The sequence below is a fragment of the Ranitomeya imitator genome, chromosome 6, assembly GCF_032444005.1.
Source record: "Ranitomeya imitator isolate aRanImi1 chromosome 6, aRanImi1.pri, whole genome shotgun sequence".
NCBI lineage: Eukaryota > Metazoa > Chordata > Amphibia > Anura > Dendrobatidae > Ranitomeya > Ranitomeya imitator.
Window position 1 is genome coordinate 320,288,668 of NC_091287.1, and position 16,844 is coordinate 320,305,511.

General features: G+C 46.6%; 1 protein-coding gene across 6 annotated transcripts in view; it reads left to right on the top strand.

The window, feature by feature from the left end:
• The first annotated feature begins 12,746 nt into the window (after nt 1-12,746).
• The window catches only part of SIRT5 (sirtuin 5), a 46,135-nt gene continuing 42,037 nt past the window's right edge, over nt 12,747-16,844 (top strand). The window contains exons 1-3 of one of the 6 annotated variants that reach the window (XM_069730811.1): nt 13,946-14,066; nt 14,995-15,390; nt 15,476-15,599. In XM_069730811.1, the coding sequence (XP_069586912.1) occupies nt 15,494-15,599 (106 nt within the window). In that variant the 5' untranslated portion in view covers nt 13,946-14,066; nt 14,995-15,390; nt 15,476-15,493. Of the gene's footprint in view, nt 13,248-13,945; nt 14,067-14,994; nt 15,391-15,475; nt 15,600-16,844 lie in introns of those variants that run through there. The other 5 variants (XM_069730809.1, XM_069730810.1, XM_069730812.1 and 2 more) reach the window with 5 other exon arrangements.

Here is a 16,844-nt window from a genome sequence, read left to right on the forward strand (position 1 = left end):
TGTGTTCTACAAGTGGAGCTCAAGATAACTGTGTTATTTCCTGCGGAGACGAGTCCTGGCTGGATGAAGTGATGGTGGTCTGTGCTGGATGAAAGATGAAGGACTTCACCTAGAGACGTCACTGGTGAGTCAGTGTTACCTATACACTGACACCATACACTGTATACTATATACTGAACTGAAGGGTAAATTGACTAGATCAATGGATGTTTGACAGGTTATAGTTTCACACAGCAACTATTTTTCTGGAATAATCTGGTTCAGGTATATGATGACCCCATCGCATGACCCCGTCACAACCCCATCACATGACCCCGTCTGTAATAATTATATGGGTACTACGAAATCTGATAGCATGGGACAAAGCCAGTCTGAGAGCAAAGTTGCAACAAAAGATGTATTTACTCAAAAACAGAAATGTAAACAGAACTAACAGATATTTCTGCAATTGTAACGAGGTCCTCAGCTCTATATAGAGAATCACAGCAAACAGAATAGCGAACAAAACATGGTACAGCTATTCCTGCAATAGTAACAAGGTTCTCAGCTCTATATAGAAAATCACAGCAAACTGAGAAGCGGGGCGCGACCACTAATGTGAACCAGTCCAGCAAGGAAATAATGTGGAAGCAAACAAGACACTTGAACGAGGAAGTCCAATAAGGTTATAGTGCAAATGCACACAGTACTTAAATAATGAAGTCCAGCAAAACTTGCTCACATGTGTGCACACAGTACTTGTTAGTAGGAGTCCAATTGTTCACATATGGTGCATCATGTGAATGACGTCCTGGAAAAGAGAGGACGAGGGGAGTAAGAGGGAGAGCGCTATCTAAGCGTAGTAGATGAGTACATCTTTCTTGGAGAGAAAAGCACAGCTTGAATCTTGCTCACCTGGTGTGGTTGTGCAAAGAGGCACAACACTGGGAAAAGTTTTGTACAACAAAGGAAATTCTTCCACTGGTGTGCTGCAAGTCGCAGCAGTTCCAGGGGCGAGAGGTAGCTGAATGGGGTGAAGCAGACCACCGAGTAGAGAGCAGCAGAAGCAGGGAGTTAGCCAGCAAACAGGCAGATGCTCAGGAGCCAGCAGCACAAAATACTCAAGCACAGGTGAACAGAAGACCCGGACTTAAATAGTCAGGACAGACAGGACGTTCCATGACAGGGCGAGATCCAAGACTCCATCTTGGATCAGGGCGAACAGACACCAGGAAAGTCCGGAATCCTTACACCGTCACATCACCCCGTCACAGGACCGGGGGGGTTCACAGTGTCTGAACAGCCTGGGGCCCTGGCTACCCTTAATCCAACCCTGACGCAGCGTCCAACCCGCAGCGTTTACTGACTGTGGAAACATACCCTAAGGCTACTTTCACACTAGCGTCGTACGACGCACTTCGCAATGCATCGTTTTGGTGAAAAACCGCATCCTGCAAAGTTGGCTGCAGGATGCGTTTTTTCCCCATAGACTAACATTGCCACACGTCGCAACCGTCGTGCGACGGTTGCGTCGTGTTGTGGCAGACCGTCGGAACAAAAAAAACGTTATATGTAACTTTTTTTGTGCGTCGTGTCTGCCATTTCCGACCGCGCATGCGCGGTTGGAACTCCGCCCCCTCCTCCCCGCAACTCACAATGGGGCAGCGGATGCGTTGTAATAATGCATCCGCTGCCCCCCATTGTGCTGCGTTGTCACAGGATGCGTCGGTACGTTGGCCCGACGCACTGTGATGGGCCGACGCTAGTGTGAAAATAGCCTAATCCAACTGGAAATCTGTGGTCAGACAGGAAGATTGCTGTTCAACAGGGGAAACCATCTAACTTGAAGGAGCTGGAGCAGTTTTGCCTTGAGGAATGGGCAAAAATCCCAGTTCAAGAAGTGGAGAGGTCATAGAGACTTATGCAAAGTGACTTGCGGCGGTAATTGCTGCAAAAGGAGGGTCTACAAAGTACTGACTTTAGGGAGGTGAATAATTAATCACACTGAACTTCTCAATTATTTTTTACTATTTGTTATTTGCGTCACAATAAGAAGAAAACCAATTTCTCACAATTGTAATCATGTTCTTTACGTGAACTGATGCTAACCCTAAAAAAAACAGTGAAATAACAGGTTGAGAGGTAGCAAAACATGAAAATGCCAATGGGTGAACACTTTCACAAGCCACTGCTGCTTGTGTAACCCTTTATTGACCTAACCAGGTCTTTCCACTACTATTAAACCTCATTCACACCTCCAGTTTTCATGTTTGTTCATCTGTGTTTTTCAAGGACCCGCTTTTTTTTTTCTTTTGAGGAATGAGTGGTCCGCAAATAAAATCGAGAAGTCCATCTTTGATCTGCGTTATGAATGAAAATCACACATATACGGTAAGTCACTATGGGTCCAGGAAAAATAAGGGAGAGCTCACATTGTCACCCGTGTGCTGTTCGTAATTTATTATTTCAATAATTAGAGAAACTTTGAAATTTATTTATTTTTCATATGTGAAAATCATTGAAGAAACTCTGATGGTAAAAAATTTACACTGACCGAACACTGAAGAAACTAGGATCCAAAACACTGAAGAGAATTGGACCATTTTGTGTGTAGCAGAAATATCACTGATGTCTGAATGGGCCTTAGCAAAAACAAGAGAGGAAGGCCAATACATAAAGATGAGCACACCTAATTAAAAGGAACCTGTCAGCCAGATTATGCACAGTAACCTACAGACACTGTCAGTTCGGTGCCGTTATACTGATTACAATGATACCTGGGTTGATGAAATCCGTCTTGTGGTTGTTGCTGAATCTTTATTTTCAGTTTTCCCTTCAGATATACAGGAGGAAAATTTAGAGTTTCTCTTCATGCATACTGGAGGAAGATCTAGAGTTTCTCTTTAGTTATACCGGAGGAAGATCTAGAGTTTCCCTTTAGTTAGCACTCACCAAGCCCACTGCTGCAAACAAGTCTTTATTAGGACATGGACAGGGAGAACATGTTGTCTGAAGGATGACAGCTGTTTTGCGCTACATGCGCTTCCACAGATCCTTATCCGGAGTGCTAACTACTTTTGTTCTCATGTATTTTCGGACACAATGCACTTTTTTGGTTAAGCACCCCTAGTGCCCATGCAATGAGTAGGAGGTAAAGGCACTGGTACAGCATTTTACAGCACGCAGACAGGTGATCGCATTTTGTCAGCAGTGCGGGTATATATATTTTCTTTCTTTGGACTTTCTCTTTAGTTATACTGGAGGAAGATCTAGAGTTTCCCTTTAGACGTACTAGAGGAAGATCTAAAGTTTCCCTTCAGGTATACTGGAGGAAGAGCTAGAGATTCTCTTTAGGTATATCAGAGGAAGATCTAGAGTTTCTCTTTAGGTATACTGGAGGAAGATCTTGAGTTTCCCTTCAGGTATACTGGAGGAAGAGCTAGAGATTCTCTTTAGGTATATCAGAGGAAGATCTAGAGTTTCTCTTTAGGTATACTGGAGGAAGATCTAGAGTTTCCCTTCAGGTATACTGGAGGAAGATCTAGAGTTTTTCTTTAGGTATACTGGAGGAAGATCTAGAGTTTCCCTTCAGGTATACTGGAGGAAGATCTAGAGTTTTTCTTTAGGTATACTGGAGGAAGATCTAGAGATTCCCTTCAGGTATACTGGAGGAAGATCTACAGTTTTTCTTTAGGTATACTGGAGGAAGATCTAAAGTTTCCCTTCAGGTTTACTGGAGGGAGATCTAGAATTTCCTTTTAGGTATACTGGAGGAAGATCTAGAGTTTCCCTTTAGGTATACTGGAGGAAGATCTAGAGTTTCCCTTTAGGTATACTGGAGGAAGATCTAAAGTTTCCCTTCAGGTTTACTGGAGGGAGATCTAGAATTTCCTTTTAGGTATACTGGAGGAAGATCTAGAGTTTCCCTTTAGGTATACTGGAGGAAGATCTAGAGTTTCTCTTCATGTATACTGGAGGAAGATCTAGAGTTTCTCTTTAGTTATACCGGAGGAAGACCTAGAGTTTCCCTTTAGGCATACTGGAGGAAGATCTTGAGTTTCCCTTCAGGTATACTGGAGGAAGATCTAAAGTTTTTCTTTAGGTATACTGGAGGAAAATCTAGAGATTCCTTTCAGGTATACTGGAGGAAGATCTAAAGTTGCCTGTTGTGAATTCTGTTGTCGGGCTCCCTCCTGTGGTCATGAATGGTACTTCGGCTGGTTCTGTCCATGGACTTCCTCTGGTGGGTGTTTCTGAGTTTCCTTCCACAGGTGACAAGGTTAATTCGTTAGCTGCCGCTCTAACTCCACTTAGATCTTTGCTCCACGCCACCTGTCAATGTTCCAGTATTGGTCTAGTTCACTCCTGGATCGTTCTTGTGACCTGTCTTCCCAGCAGAAGCTAAGTTACAGCTTGTATTTCTTTGGTTTGCTATTTTTCTGTCCAGCTTGCTATTTTTATTGTTGTCTTGCTTGCTGGAAGCTCTGGGACGCAGAGGGAGCGCCTCCGCACCGTGAGTCGGTGCGGAGGGTCTTTTTGCGCCCTCTGCGTGGCCTTTTTGTAGGTTTTTGTGCTGACCGCAAAGTAACCTTTCCTATCCTCGGTCTGTTCAGTAAGTCGGGCCTCACTTTGCTAAATCTATTTCATCTCTGTGTTTGTATTTTCATCTTTACTCACAGTCATTATATGTGGGGGGCTGCCTTTTCCTTTGGGGAATTTCTCTGAGGCAAGGTAGGCTTTATTTTTCTATCTTCAGGGCTAGCTAGTTCCTTAGGCTGTGCCGAGTTGCATAGGGAGCGTTAGGCGCAATCCACGGCTATTTCTAGTGTGTTTGATAAGATTAGGGATTGCGGTCAGCAGAGTTCCCACGTCCCAGAGCTCGTCCTTATTATCAGTAACTATCAGGTCATTCCGTGTGCTCTTAACGACCAGGTCCATTATAGTCCTGACCACCAGGTCATAACAGTACAGGTGGCCCAAAGTACTAATGCATCTCAATAGAGGGATAAGAGAAGTTCTGAGACCATTTTTTTTTCTTTGCAGTGTGTTCTGTCTCTCTTTTCCCCTTTACCTCTGGGTGGTTCAGGATACAGGTGTAAACATGGACATTCGAGGTCTGTCCTCTTTGATGGATAATCTCACTATAAGTGTACAAAACATTCAAGATTTTGTGGGTCAGAATCCGATATTAGAGCCTAGGATTCCAATTCCTGATTTGTTTTTTGGTGATAGATCTAAGTTCTTGAATTTCAAAAATAATTGTAAATTGTTTCTTTCCTTGAAACCTCGCTCCTCGGGTGATCCTGTTCAACAAGTAAGGATCATTATTTCTTTGTTACGTGGCGACCCTCAAGACTGGGCATTTTCCCTTGCGCCAGGAGATCCGTCATTGCGTGATGTTGATGCGTTTTTCCTGGCGCTTGGATTGCTTTATGACGAACCTAATTCAGTGGATCAGGCAGAGAAAATCTTGTTGGCTCTGTGTCAGGGTCAGGATGAAGCGGAGATATATTGTCAGAAGTTTAGAAAGTGGTCTGTGCTCACTCAGTGGAATGAATGTGCCCTGGCAGCAATCTTCAGAAAGGGTCTCTCTGAAGCCCTTAAGGATGTCATGGTGGGGTTTCCCATGCCTGCTGGTCTGAATGAGTCTATGTCCTTGGCCATTCAGATCGATCGACGCTTGCGTGAGCGTAAAGCTGTGCACCATTTGGCGGTACTATCTGAGCATGGGCCTGAGCCTATGCAATGTGATAGGACTTTGACCAGAGCTGAACGGCAAGAACACAGACGTCGGAATGGGCTATGTTTTTACTGTGGTGATTCCACTCATGCTATCTCCGATTGTCCTAAGCGCACTAAGCGGTTCGCTAGGTCTGCCACCATTGGTACGGTACAGTCTAAATTTCTATTGTCCGTTACTCTGATTTGCTCTTTGTCATCCTATTCTGTTATGGCATTTGTGGATTCAGGCGCTGCCCTGAATTTGATGGACTTGGAGTATGCTAGGCGCTGTGGTTTTTTCTTGGAGCCCTTGCAGTATCCTATTCCATTGAGAGGAATTGATGCTACGCCTTTGGCCAAGAATAAGCCTCAGTACTGGACCCAATTGACCATGTGCATGGCTCCTGCACATCAGGAGGATATCCGCTTTCTGGTGTTGCATAATCTGCATGATGTGGTCGTTTTGGGGTTGCCATGGCTACAGGTTCATAATCCAGTATTGGACTGGAAATCTATGTCTGTGTCCAGCTGGAATTGCCAGGGGGTACATGGTGATGTTCCATTTTTGTCTATTTCGTCTTCCACTCCTTCTGAAGTTCCAGAGTTTTTGTCGGATTATCGGGATGTATTTGATGAGCCCTAAGCCAGTGCCCTACCTCCTCATAGGGATTGCGATTGTGCAATTAATTTGATTCCTGGTAGTAAGTTTCCTAAGGGCCGATTGTTCAATTTATCTGTGCCAGAGCACGCCGCTATGCGCAGTTATATAAAGGAGTCCTTGGAGAAAGGCCATATTCGCCCGTCGTCATCACCGTTAGGAGCAGGGTTCTTTTTTGTGGCCAAGAAGGATGGTTCTTTGAGACCTTGTATTGATTACCGCCTTCTTAATAAAATTACAGTCAAATTTCAGTATCCTTTGCCGTTGCTGTCTGATTTGTTTGCTCATATTAAAGGGGCTAGTTGGTTCACCAAGATAGATCTTCTAGGGGCGTATAATCTTGTGCGTATTAAACAAGGCGATGAATGGAAAACAGCATTTAATACGCCCGAGGGCCATTTTGAGTACCTGGTTATGCCATTCGGGCTTTCCAATGCTCCATCAGTATTTCAGTCCTTTATGCATGACATCTTCCGAGAGTACCTGGATAAATTCCTGATTGTGTATTTGGATGATATTTTGGTCTTTTCGGATGATTGGGAGTCTCATGTGAAGCAGGTCAGAATGGTGTTCCAGGTCCTTCGTGCGAATTCCTTGTTTGTGAAGGGGTCAAAGTGTCTCTTTGGAGTTCAGAAGGTTTCATTTTTGGGGTTCATTTTTTCCCCTTCTACTATCGAGATGGACCCTGTTAAAGTTCAGGCCATTTACGATTGGACTCAGCCGACATCTGTGAAGAGCCTGCAAAAGTTCCTGGGCTTTGATAATTTTTATCGGCGCTTCATCGCTAATTTTTCTACTGTTGCTAAACCGTTGACTGATTTGACCAAGAAGCGTGCTGATGTGGTCAATTGGTCTTCTGCAGCTGTAGAGGCTTTTCAGGAGTTGAAGCGTCGTTTTTCTTCTGCCCCTGTGTTGTGCCAGCCAGATGTTTCGTTCCCGTTTCAGGTTGAGGTTGATGCTTCTGAGATTGGAGCAGGGGCTGTTTTGTCGCAAAGAAGTTCTGATGGCTCGGTGATGAAGCCATGTGCTTTCTTTTCTAGAAAGTTTTCGCCTGCTGAGCGTAACTATGATGTTGGTAATCGTGAGTTGTTGGCCATGAAGTGGGCATTCGAGGAGTGGCGTCATTGGCTGGAAGGAGCCAAGCATCGCGTGGTGGTCTTGACAGATCACAAGAATTTAACTTATCTTGAGTCTGCCAAACGGTTGAATCCGAGACAGGCTCGATGGTCGTTATTTTTCTCCCGTTTTGATTTTGTGGTTTCATACCTTCCGGGCTCTAAGAATGTGAAGGCTGATGCCCTGTCAAGGAGTTTTATGCCTGACTCTCCGGGTGTTCCTGAGCCGGCGGGTATTCTCAAAGAGGGGGTAATTTTGTCTGCCATCTCCCCTGATTTGCGGCGGGTGCTGCAAAAAATTCAGGCTGATAGACCTGACCGTTGCCCAGCGGAGAAACTGTTTGTCCCTGATAGATGGACTAGTAGAGTTATCTCTGAGATTCATTGTTCAGTGTTGGCTGGGCATCCTGGAATCTTTGGTACCAGAGATTTGGTGGCTCGATCGTTCTGGTGGCCGTCTTTGTCACGGGATGTGCGTTCTTTTGTGCAGTCCTGTGGGACTTGTGCTCGGGCTAAGCCCTGCTGTTCTCGTGCCAGTGGGTTGCTTTTGCCCTTGCCGGTCCCGAAGAGGCCCTGGACGCATATTTCTATGGATTTTATTTCGGATCTTCCCGTCTCTCAAAAGATGTCGGTCTTTTGGGTGGTTTGTGATCGCTTTTCTAAGATGGTCCATTTGGTACCTTTGTCTAAATTGCCTTCCTCCTCTGATTTGGTGCCATTATTTTTCCAGCATGTGGTTCGTTTACATGGTATCCCAGAGAACATCGTTTCTGACAGAGGTTCCCAGTTTGTTTCGAGGTTTTGGCGATCCTTTTGTGCTAGGATGGGCATTGATTTGTCTTTTTCCTCGGCTTTCCATCCTCAGACAAATGGCCAAACCGAACGAACTAATCAAACTTTGGAAACATATCTGAGATGCTTTGTTTCTGCTGATCAGGATGATTGGGTGTCCTTTTTGCCGTTGGCTGAGTTCGCCCTTAATAATCGGGCCAGCTCGGCTACTTTGGTTTCGCCGTTTTTCTGCAATTCTGGTTTCCATCCTCGTTTCTCTTCAGGGCAGGTTGAGTCTTCGGACTGTCCTGGTGTAGATACTGTGGTGGATAGGTTGCAGCAGATTTGGACTCATGTGGTGGACAATTGAAATTGTCCCAGGAGAAGGCTCAACGTTTCGCTAACCGCCGGCGCTGTGTGGGTCTCCGACTTCGTATTGGGGATTTGGTTTGGTTGTCGTCTCGTTATGTTCCTATGAAGGTTTCCTCTCCTAAGTTTAAGGCTCGTTTCATTGGTCCATATAAGATTTCTGAGGTTATCAATCCTGTGTCATTTCGTTTGGCCCTTTCTGCTTCTTTTGCCATCCATAATGTGTTCCATAGGTCGTTATTGCGGAGATACGTGGCGCCTGTGGTTCCATCCGTTGATCCTCCTGCCCCGGTGTTGGTTGAGGGGGAGTTGGAGTATGTGGTGGAGAAGATTTTGGATTCTCGTGTTTCGAGACGGAAACTCCAGTACCTGGTCAAGTGGAAGGGTTATGGTCAGGAAAATAATTCCTGGGTTTTTGCCTCTGATGTTCATGCTGCCAATCTGGTTCGTGCCTTTCATTTGGCTCATCCTGGTCGGCCTGGGGGCTCTGGTGAGGGTTCGGTGATCCCTCCTCAAGGGGGGGGTACTGTTGTGAATTCTGTTGTCGGGCTCCCTCCTGTGGTCATGAATGGTACTTCGGCTGGTTCTGTCCATGGACTTCCTCTGGTGGGTGTTTCTGAGTTTCCTTCCACAGGTGACGAGGTTAATTCGTTAGCTGCCGCTCTATTTAACTCCACTTAGATCTTTGCTCCACGCCACCTGTCAATGTTCCAGTATTGGTCTAGTTCACTCCTGGATCGTTCTTGTGACCTGTCTTCTCAGCATAAGCTAAGTTACAGCTTGTATTTCTTTGGTTTGCTATTTTTCTGTCCAGCTTGCTATTTTTATTGTTGTCTTGCTTGCTGGAAGCTCTGGGACGCAGAGGGAGCGCCTCTATACCGTGAGTCGGTCTTTTTGCACCCTCTGCGTGGTCTTTTTGTAGGTTTTTGTGCTGACCGCAAAGTAACCTTTCCTATCCTCGGTCTGTTCAGTAAGTCGGGCCTCACTTTGCTAAATCTATTTCATCTCTGTGTTTGTATTTTCATCTTTACTCACAGTCATTATATGTGGGGGGCTGCCTTTTCCTTTGGGGAATTTCTCTGAGGCAAGGTAGGCTTTATTTTCCTTCTTCAGGGCTAGCTAGTTCCTTAGGCTGTGCGAGTTGCATAGGGAGCGTTAGGCGCAATCCACGGCTATTTCTAGTGTGTTTGATAAGATTAGGGATTGCGGTCAGCAGAGTTCCCACGTCCCAGAGCTCGTCCTTATTATCAGTAACTATCAGGTCATTCCGTGTGCTCTTAACCACCAGGTCCATAATTGTCCTGACCACCAGGTCATAACAGTTGCCCTTCAGGTTTACTGGAGGGAGATCTAGAATTTCCTTTTAGGTATACTGGAGGAAGATCTAGAGTTTCCCTTTAGGTATACTGGAGGAAGATCTAAAGTTTCCCTTCAGGTATACAGGAGGAAAATTTAGAGTTTCTCTTCATGTATACTGGAGGAAGATCTAGAGTTTCTCTTTAGTTATACCGGAGGAAGATCTAGAGTTTCCCTTTAGGCATACTGGAGGAAGATCTTGAGTTTCCCTTCAGGTATACTGGAGGAAGAGCTAGAGATTCTCTTTAGGTATATCAGAGGAAGATCTAGAGTTTCTCTTTAGGTATTGCAGCACCCCAGAGATCTGGTCGTTGCAGTATGACACTCTGCCACTAAGGGGAGTGATGGTACGTCTAATGGCACTGTAGGAATTCTACTGACCAGGTATCACCAGCACACATTACACTTCACACTCCGGCCACTAGGGGGAGAAAAAGGCTTTATTTATTGGGCCACTCCTCACACTGGTAAAACTAGGGGTTGGATAGGAAGTTAGTCAGAAGCTGACTGGGTTGGATTCAGGCAACATCCCGTGGCAGGGGGTGTTTCAGGGAGAAGACACAGGGGGGTCCCTGTCAGGTGTGGGAACCTGGCAGGTGGCTAGCGAACAGAGCAGAACGTTACGGAACCGCGCCTACACACCCCGCGACGGTATCCTAAGAAAGTGACACGAAGGGAAGGATATTGTGGAACAGTGAGAAACGAGATCAAGCACAAAGGAGAGCCAGTAGGAGTCGTGCCGTGAGACCGAGGCAGCATCCTACTGAGGCGCATAGCCGGTGGCCGGAACACCGCGGGAGTAACTGACTCTAGGCCTTACTTCGAACTCCGCAGGACAGTTAATTATAGGTTGGCTGTCTACCTTAAATTTCCTACGAAGTCATAGGGAGCAACGCGTGGAGAGGGGCGTCTCTAGGGTCCCGGAAGAGCTCCGAGCCTTCCCGTCATACAGGTGCGTCCTAGCCATAACATACCTGGGGGACGAGAAACTAGTAACATCTGGAACAAGAGAGAGAGAATTAGAAAGAACGAACGAACGAGAACAGAAGTTGTGAGGACTATTCCGAATGCTCAGCAGGGTAGCACTACAACACACAGGCGCCAGTGGTAGGCACTGATTTCCACCTGCAAAGGGAACTCTGGATGTGCCCATTGGACCGGCCGGTCTCAGATAGCCCTGTTAAGCGTGCTCTGGATTGAGGATCCTGAAGTCTTCAGTAAAGAGGTAAAGAGACTGCAACCTTGTGTCCTAGTTATTGACTGCGTCTGACACCATCCACCTTACTGGGAAGCCCTGGGGACATACTTCACCTGTGGGAAGGTATACCATCCAGCTGCCATTCCATCACCACAGCAGCGTCGGTCACCCTGACCGAACACCACAGGTGGCGTCACGAATCCCTGATAGACTGTACCACCTTTATTGGACGCCCCTTAGCAGGGTCGCGGACCGGGTCTAGCCACCGTGACAGCCTCAGAACTGAACCAGAGAGGCCCGGTACCGAGAACTCGTGGCCCTGTGTCTGGGGGCGCTCCAGTATACCGGAGGAAGATCTTGAGTTTCCCTTCAGGTATACTGGAGGAAGAGCTAGACATTCTCTTTAGGTATATCAGAGGAAGATCTAGAGTTTCCCTTCAGGTATACTGGAGAAAGATCTAGCTTTTCACTTCAGGTATATCGGAGGAAGATCTAAAGTTTCCCTTCAGGTATACCAGAGGAAGATCTAGAGTTTTCCTTCAGGTATACTGGAGGAAGATCTAAAGTTTTTCTTTAGGTATACTGGAGGAAGATCTAGAGTTTTTCTTTAGGTATACTGGAGGAAGATCTAGAGTTTCCCTTCAGGTATACTGGAGGAAGATCTAGCTTTTCACTTCAGGTATATCGGAGGAAGATCTAAAGTTTCCCTTCAGGTGTACCAGAGGAAGATCTAGAGTTTCCCTTCAGGTATACTGGAGGAAGATCTAGCTTTTCACTTGAGGTATATCGGAGGAAGATCTAAAGTTTCCCTTCAGGTATACCAGAGGAAGATCTAGAGTTTACCTTCAGGTATACTGGAAGAAGATCTAGCGTTTCCCTTTAGATATAGTGTATAATTAAGGAATATCTAGATTTTCCCTTTAAGTACAACAGGTATTGGAAGGAAATCTAAGGGTATGTTTCTACGTTCAGGAAATACTGCGTGATTGACGTTGCGTAGAGCTGCAGCGTCAAACACGCAGCGTCCAGATGTTACAGCATAGTGGAGGGGATTTCATGAAATCCCGTCTCCACTATGCATTAAAAGACGCATGCGGCAGACCCGCGGAAACGGACATGCGGCGCATCTTTTAAGAACGCAGCATGTCCTTACATTGCTGAAACAATGCAAGGACAGCGCAGGTGACCTGCCAGTGACCTCAGGTGCAGATTTGGTCAGGATTTTACCTGAGTAAAATCCTGACCAAATCCTGATGCAATCCTGAACGTGGACACGTACCCTAAGGTTTCCTTTAACCCTGCTGTTGTCTTCGGTCAAAAACGACCGACCTTGAACTTCAATATTCTTTAAAATATTCAAGATGCGGCTCTGAAACCCGTGGCCGACCGTCCCATCCTCATTTAAGTCAATCAACCACAAGTTTCAGAACCCCATCTTGAACACCCCAAAAAATACTAAAGTTCAAAATAGGTCTCCCCAGACCGAAGACAACAGCAGGGTTAAATATACAGGATACTGGAGGCGGATGTAGAGTGTCTCCTCAAGAACACGGGGCTGGGAGGAGGAGGATCGTGCAGTGCCTGTTGCTGCTGACGCTTATTTGGCTGCGCTGCTCCTGCTCCGAGTCCTCACTAGGTGGCGCTGTGGGCGCGTGTCTCAGTTCGGTAGTGAAGTTGCTGCAGGCCTGGCTGCCCGGCAGGTACAGTCACCGTGTAGGTCGGGGCTTCCAATATCCGGGGAGTCCTCCCGTTACTGGCTGCAGAATACCGCTGCTGCTCCCCCCCACGCGTCTTCGGTTATGTGCCGGGACACGTGTTCTCTGAGCGTGCTGTCCTGCACCGTGTGATGGTGTCACTATGCTGTAGGGTTGTGGTGTATTACTACAGGGCAGGTGTGTGGTGGGCTCTGCATGCTGTGCCCTGTGCCTGCCCACCTCTGTGTGTAGGGGACATTGCTTCCGTGTCCTCCTTATAGGCAGCCACAAGGGAGTGCTGCACTAATGGGATCCTGCTGTTAACCCCTAACTGTAGCTCTGCACTGCATTACAGAGTAGATTGTGTCTTGGCACTAAAGTGTGATGTAAGTAAGATGAAAGCTGATCACAGGGTCCCTGGTGTTAGTGGGGGGCACAGGCACCACCAGTACAACCGTCCAGATAGGCAGCTGTACGCCGGGCTCTGCGCCGAATACGATACAGCTGCCTAACAAGTCCAACATGGTGGCCATTCACCCCAGCGTTGTCTGCCCATCTCACTATTTAGGTGGGCACCCTGCCTGTCTCCCTATTTAGGTGGGCACCCTGCCCGTCTCACTATTTAGGTGGGCACCCTGCCCGTCTCACTATTTAGGTGGGCACCCTGCCCGTCTCACTAGGTGGCCACCTGGGCACATTTTTATGGCGCTATTTGTAGAGTTATCCTATTCTTCTAGTGGAGCAGGACTCCGCTTATTGGCTGTGTTCACATGTCGCTGTCACATGTCGTGCTTTGTGCTGCAGTTTAAGGGGCTGTCTGGTCTAACCTACAAGTCTGCAGTCCCTTTGATTCTGGCTGGGAGTTTGCATATCATATACTTGTGGTTTCCTGACGGAGCTGACACCGGAGAATCCTGACCGTGCGCAGTGTGAGATGTGTGGAGTCGCCGGTTGCACAGTGACTGCAGACTTGTAAACCACATAGCCCCTATAAGGATATCTTCACACCATGCGTTCATGTTGTAGTTATTGCTGCGGTTTTCTAAAATGTCTCTTAAATTGATTTTTTTTTTTTTTTTTTTAGTATGATTGCGTTCAGTTTTTACTATGACCTAGGAAAATCGCTGCGTAAGGAAGCATGAAGAAATAAAGTCAATCAGTGGAGTTTGTGTATTCCGAGCCTATAAGGCCAGCATCTATCCAGGGTAAATCTGTGGAGAATCCACAGGAACATTTAGGATAACAGATTGCATCACTTTACAGTGAAAGAGGCGATCTGTGCCACAAAGGCTGCAGCAGAAATGAGCAGGGAACGTCCCGCAGAACTGTGTCTGTGCTGTGAGATTGCCAAGGGAAAATCCACTACTTATTGCCCGGGCAGCATTGTGGCTGAAACGTCTTGGGCTCCTCCTCAGACCGCGGAGCATAAACTGCCCTGCGCTGTGGATCTGACATACAGCTTGTCAATTTTTACTGTGGGTATCCATGTCAATTACTCCCTTCAGGCTACATTCCCACAATGAAAACTTCAGTTTTTGATTTGTGCAGCATTTAGGCACCTAGGTTAATTGCTTTATTTTTTTCATTGGGTTTTTTACTTGTTTTTATTGCATTTTTCAGTCTTTGTGGTATGTTCTGTTTTAAATACAGCTGCTTCGTTTGATTCTTCTGGGTATTTGGCTTTGAAAACTTTTTTGATGCAGTCATATGCGGATTACATGTGTTTAATTAACAGGGAACGTAGGTTTGGGGGGTTTTGCATCAGAAACACATATGTGGTTGCTTTTGTTTTTTTTTTTTTTTCCCATGTGGATTTTCCTCGTCGAGATAATCTGCACATAAAACTCCATGTACCTTCAAGAGAAATACTGACATTTTGCGGATTTTTAATACCACATCAGAGAAAAAAAAAAGTGGTCATGAGGCGTCTATAAATCCCCTCCACTGCGTATTTATGCAGTAATATTTGCCCCTGAAAAGTTTCCATAGCAGGGGGTCTGCAGAGGAAAAGTCCATACATGGGTGCATATGACCCATTTGTACAAGACTTGTGTATTTTTGTCTTGTTTAGAATGCACTTGTGGCATAGTTCTTCTGTTTAGCCCAGTGTTTTTCCATTCTGATCTGCTACAGGTGATGGAATAAATCTTGTGGTAGCAGAGCTGGAGTTATGAAGTTCGGCTTTTCAGATAAATTTGGCATCCTCTTCCCGGAGAAGACGTCTCTACTTGAAACCTTTCATCTTAAACATTCTAGCCCACCAATGTCAATCAAGAATGGCTTATGTGCCTCGTAGTCGGAAGGGAGCCCCACTGTCAGCAAGATCCTGAGTGTCAGTGTTGGTGCGCACGTATCACTGTCTGGGATAGCACGTCTGCTGCCCCTGACTCACAGCCAACATTTCTCACGGCTCAGATGTAAGATGCTGAGTCCATCTCCGCCATCCATCCTTGATACTACATTGTGAGATTAAGTGCTAAACTAAGACTCGATCCTCCCACCATATTCTCCTGCATTAGCCCCTTCCCTGTAAGGAATAGAGCCATCTTATACCCTATAATTTGTTTCCTTCATCAGTAACCCTTTCACTGAATTCTTATGCTTTGTATTTCAGCTGCCCTAGCTGCTCCTAATGACTCTTCTTCCATTACACACCCGAAGACTGGTCACCCAGGTCTATTGGGGGCTGAAACCTGGACCCCGTCTGCAGGGTGTGAATATGGCGTGTCCGAGTTCTAGTAAGTATCTAATGGTGCGATTTGTCATACGTATCATCTTGTTTACTAATATATATGTAGCTTCATTCTGTTGACTTTTGGATATTTTAGGCTATGTGCACACGTTTCGGATCTGCCTGCGGATTTGACGCTATCTATCTATCTGTAATGGAGTGTGGGTTGGACAAATGTAAAAGAGGAGGTTGGACAAGAAATGACATCACTTTTTGTTCAATAATAGATCTTTATTTAGCTTTCAAAAACGGATCAAATCCACACAAAAAATGAATCAAACGCACCTGCGTTTTCTGCCAAGAGATGCTGATTCAGTGCGGAATAATCCACAGGCAAATCCGCAACATGTGCACATAGCCTTAGAGTAATTGCACCTCCATGTCAACATTGTATCCTGTAATATTTCCTGTGGGTTTTTTTTTGTTTTCTCCTTCGCCTCATTGGGGGACACAGGACTGTGGGTGTATGCTTCTGCCGCCAGGAGGCTGACACTAAGTAAACTTGAAAAAAAGTTAGCTCCTCCTCCATCGTATACACCCTGACACCGGCTACCAGACACTCCAGTTTATGCTTAGTGTCTCAAGGAGGCACATCTCTGGGTCCTGGATCGTTGGACCCGATTTTTTCAACATCTTTGGATTGAAGGGGCGACGGACCTTTTTGAGGGTCCGATCTCCCCAAACCATCAACGGGCAAGTACGTGCGATGTTTCTCCACGTATCCTTCCCCGCTACGTGGGATTCTTCACCGGACTAGCCCTGACCACCCTGAGGTAGCTAGACTCCAGGCTGTACAGGTGCCCATAAGATGTCCGTGTGTTCCCCCCTGATTTCTACACCCCTGCGGTGTTAGCTGGGGTGGTGGACGGTCCCTCTCCTTATCCTGGGGATAATGGAGATAGGGTTCCTGCAACGTCATTGGTTCTACCCCTCGATAGTGCGGTATGACAAGGGGGGGCTCCTGGCATTACCTGCGCTCCGGGAGTGCGGTGCCTTTTTTCAGCGCTGCTGAGGCCGGCGTCTTGGTGTGACGGCGCTGTGGCATGGTCCAGCGCTGCGGCGTTGGGACAGCAGCGCTGCGGCGTGATCCGGCGCTGCAGCGTTAGGACTGCTGCGCTGCAGCGTGATCCGGCGTTGGGTCGGCGGCGCTGCAGCGTTGTCCGGCGCTGTGGCGTTATGTCGGCGACGCTGTGGCGCAGCTACGCTGCAGCGTGGTCCGGCGGCGCGCGGCGTTAGGAGCGGTGCTGCGGTT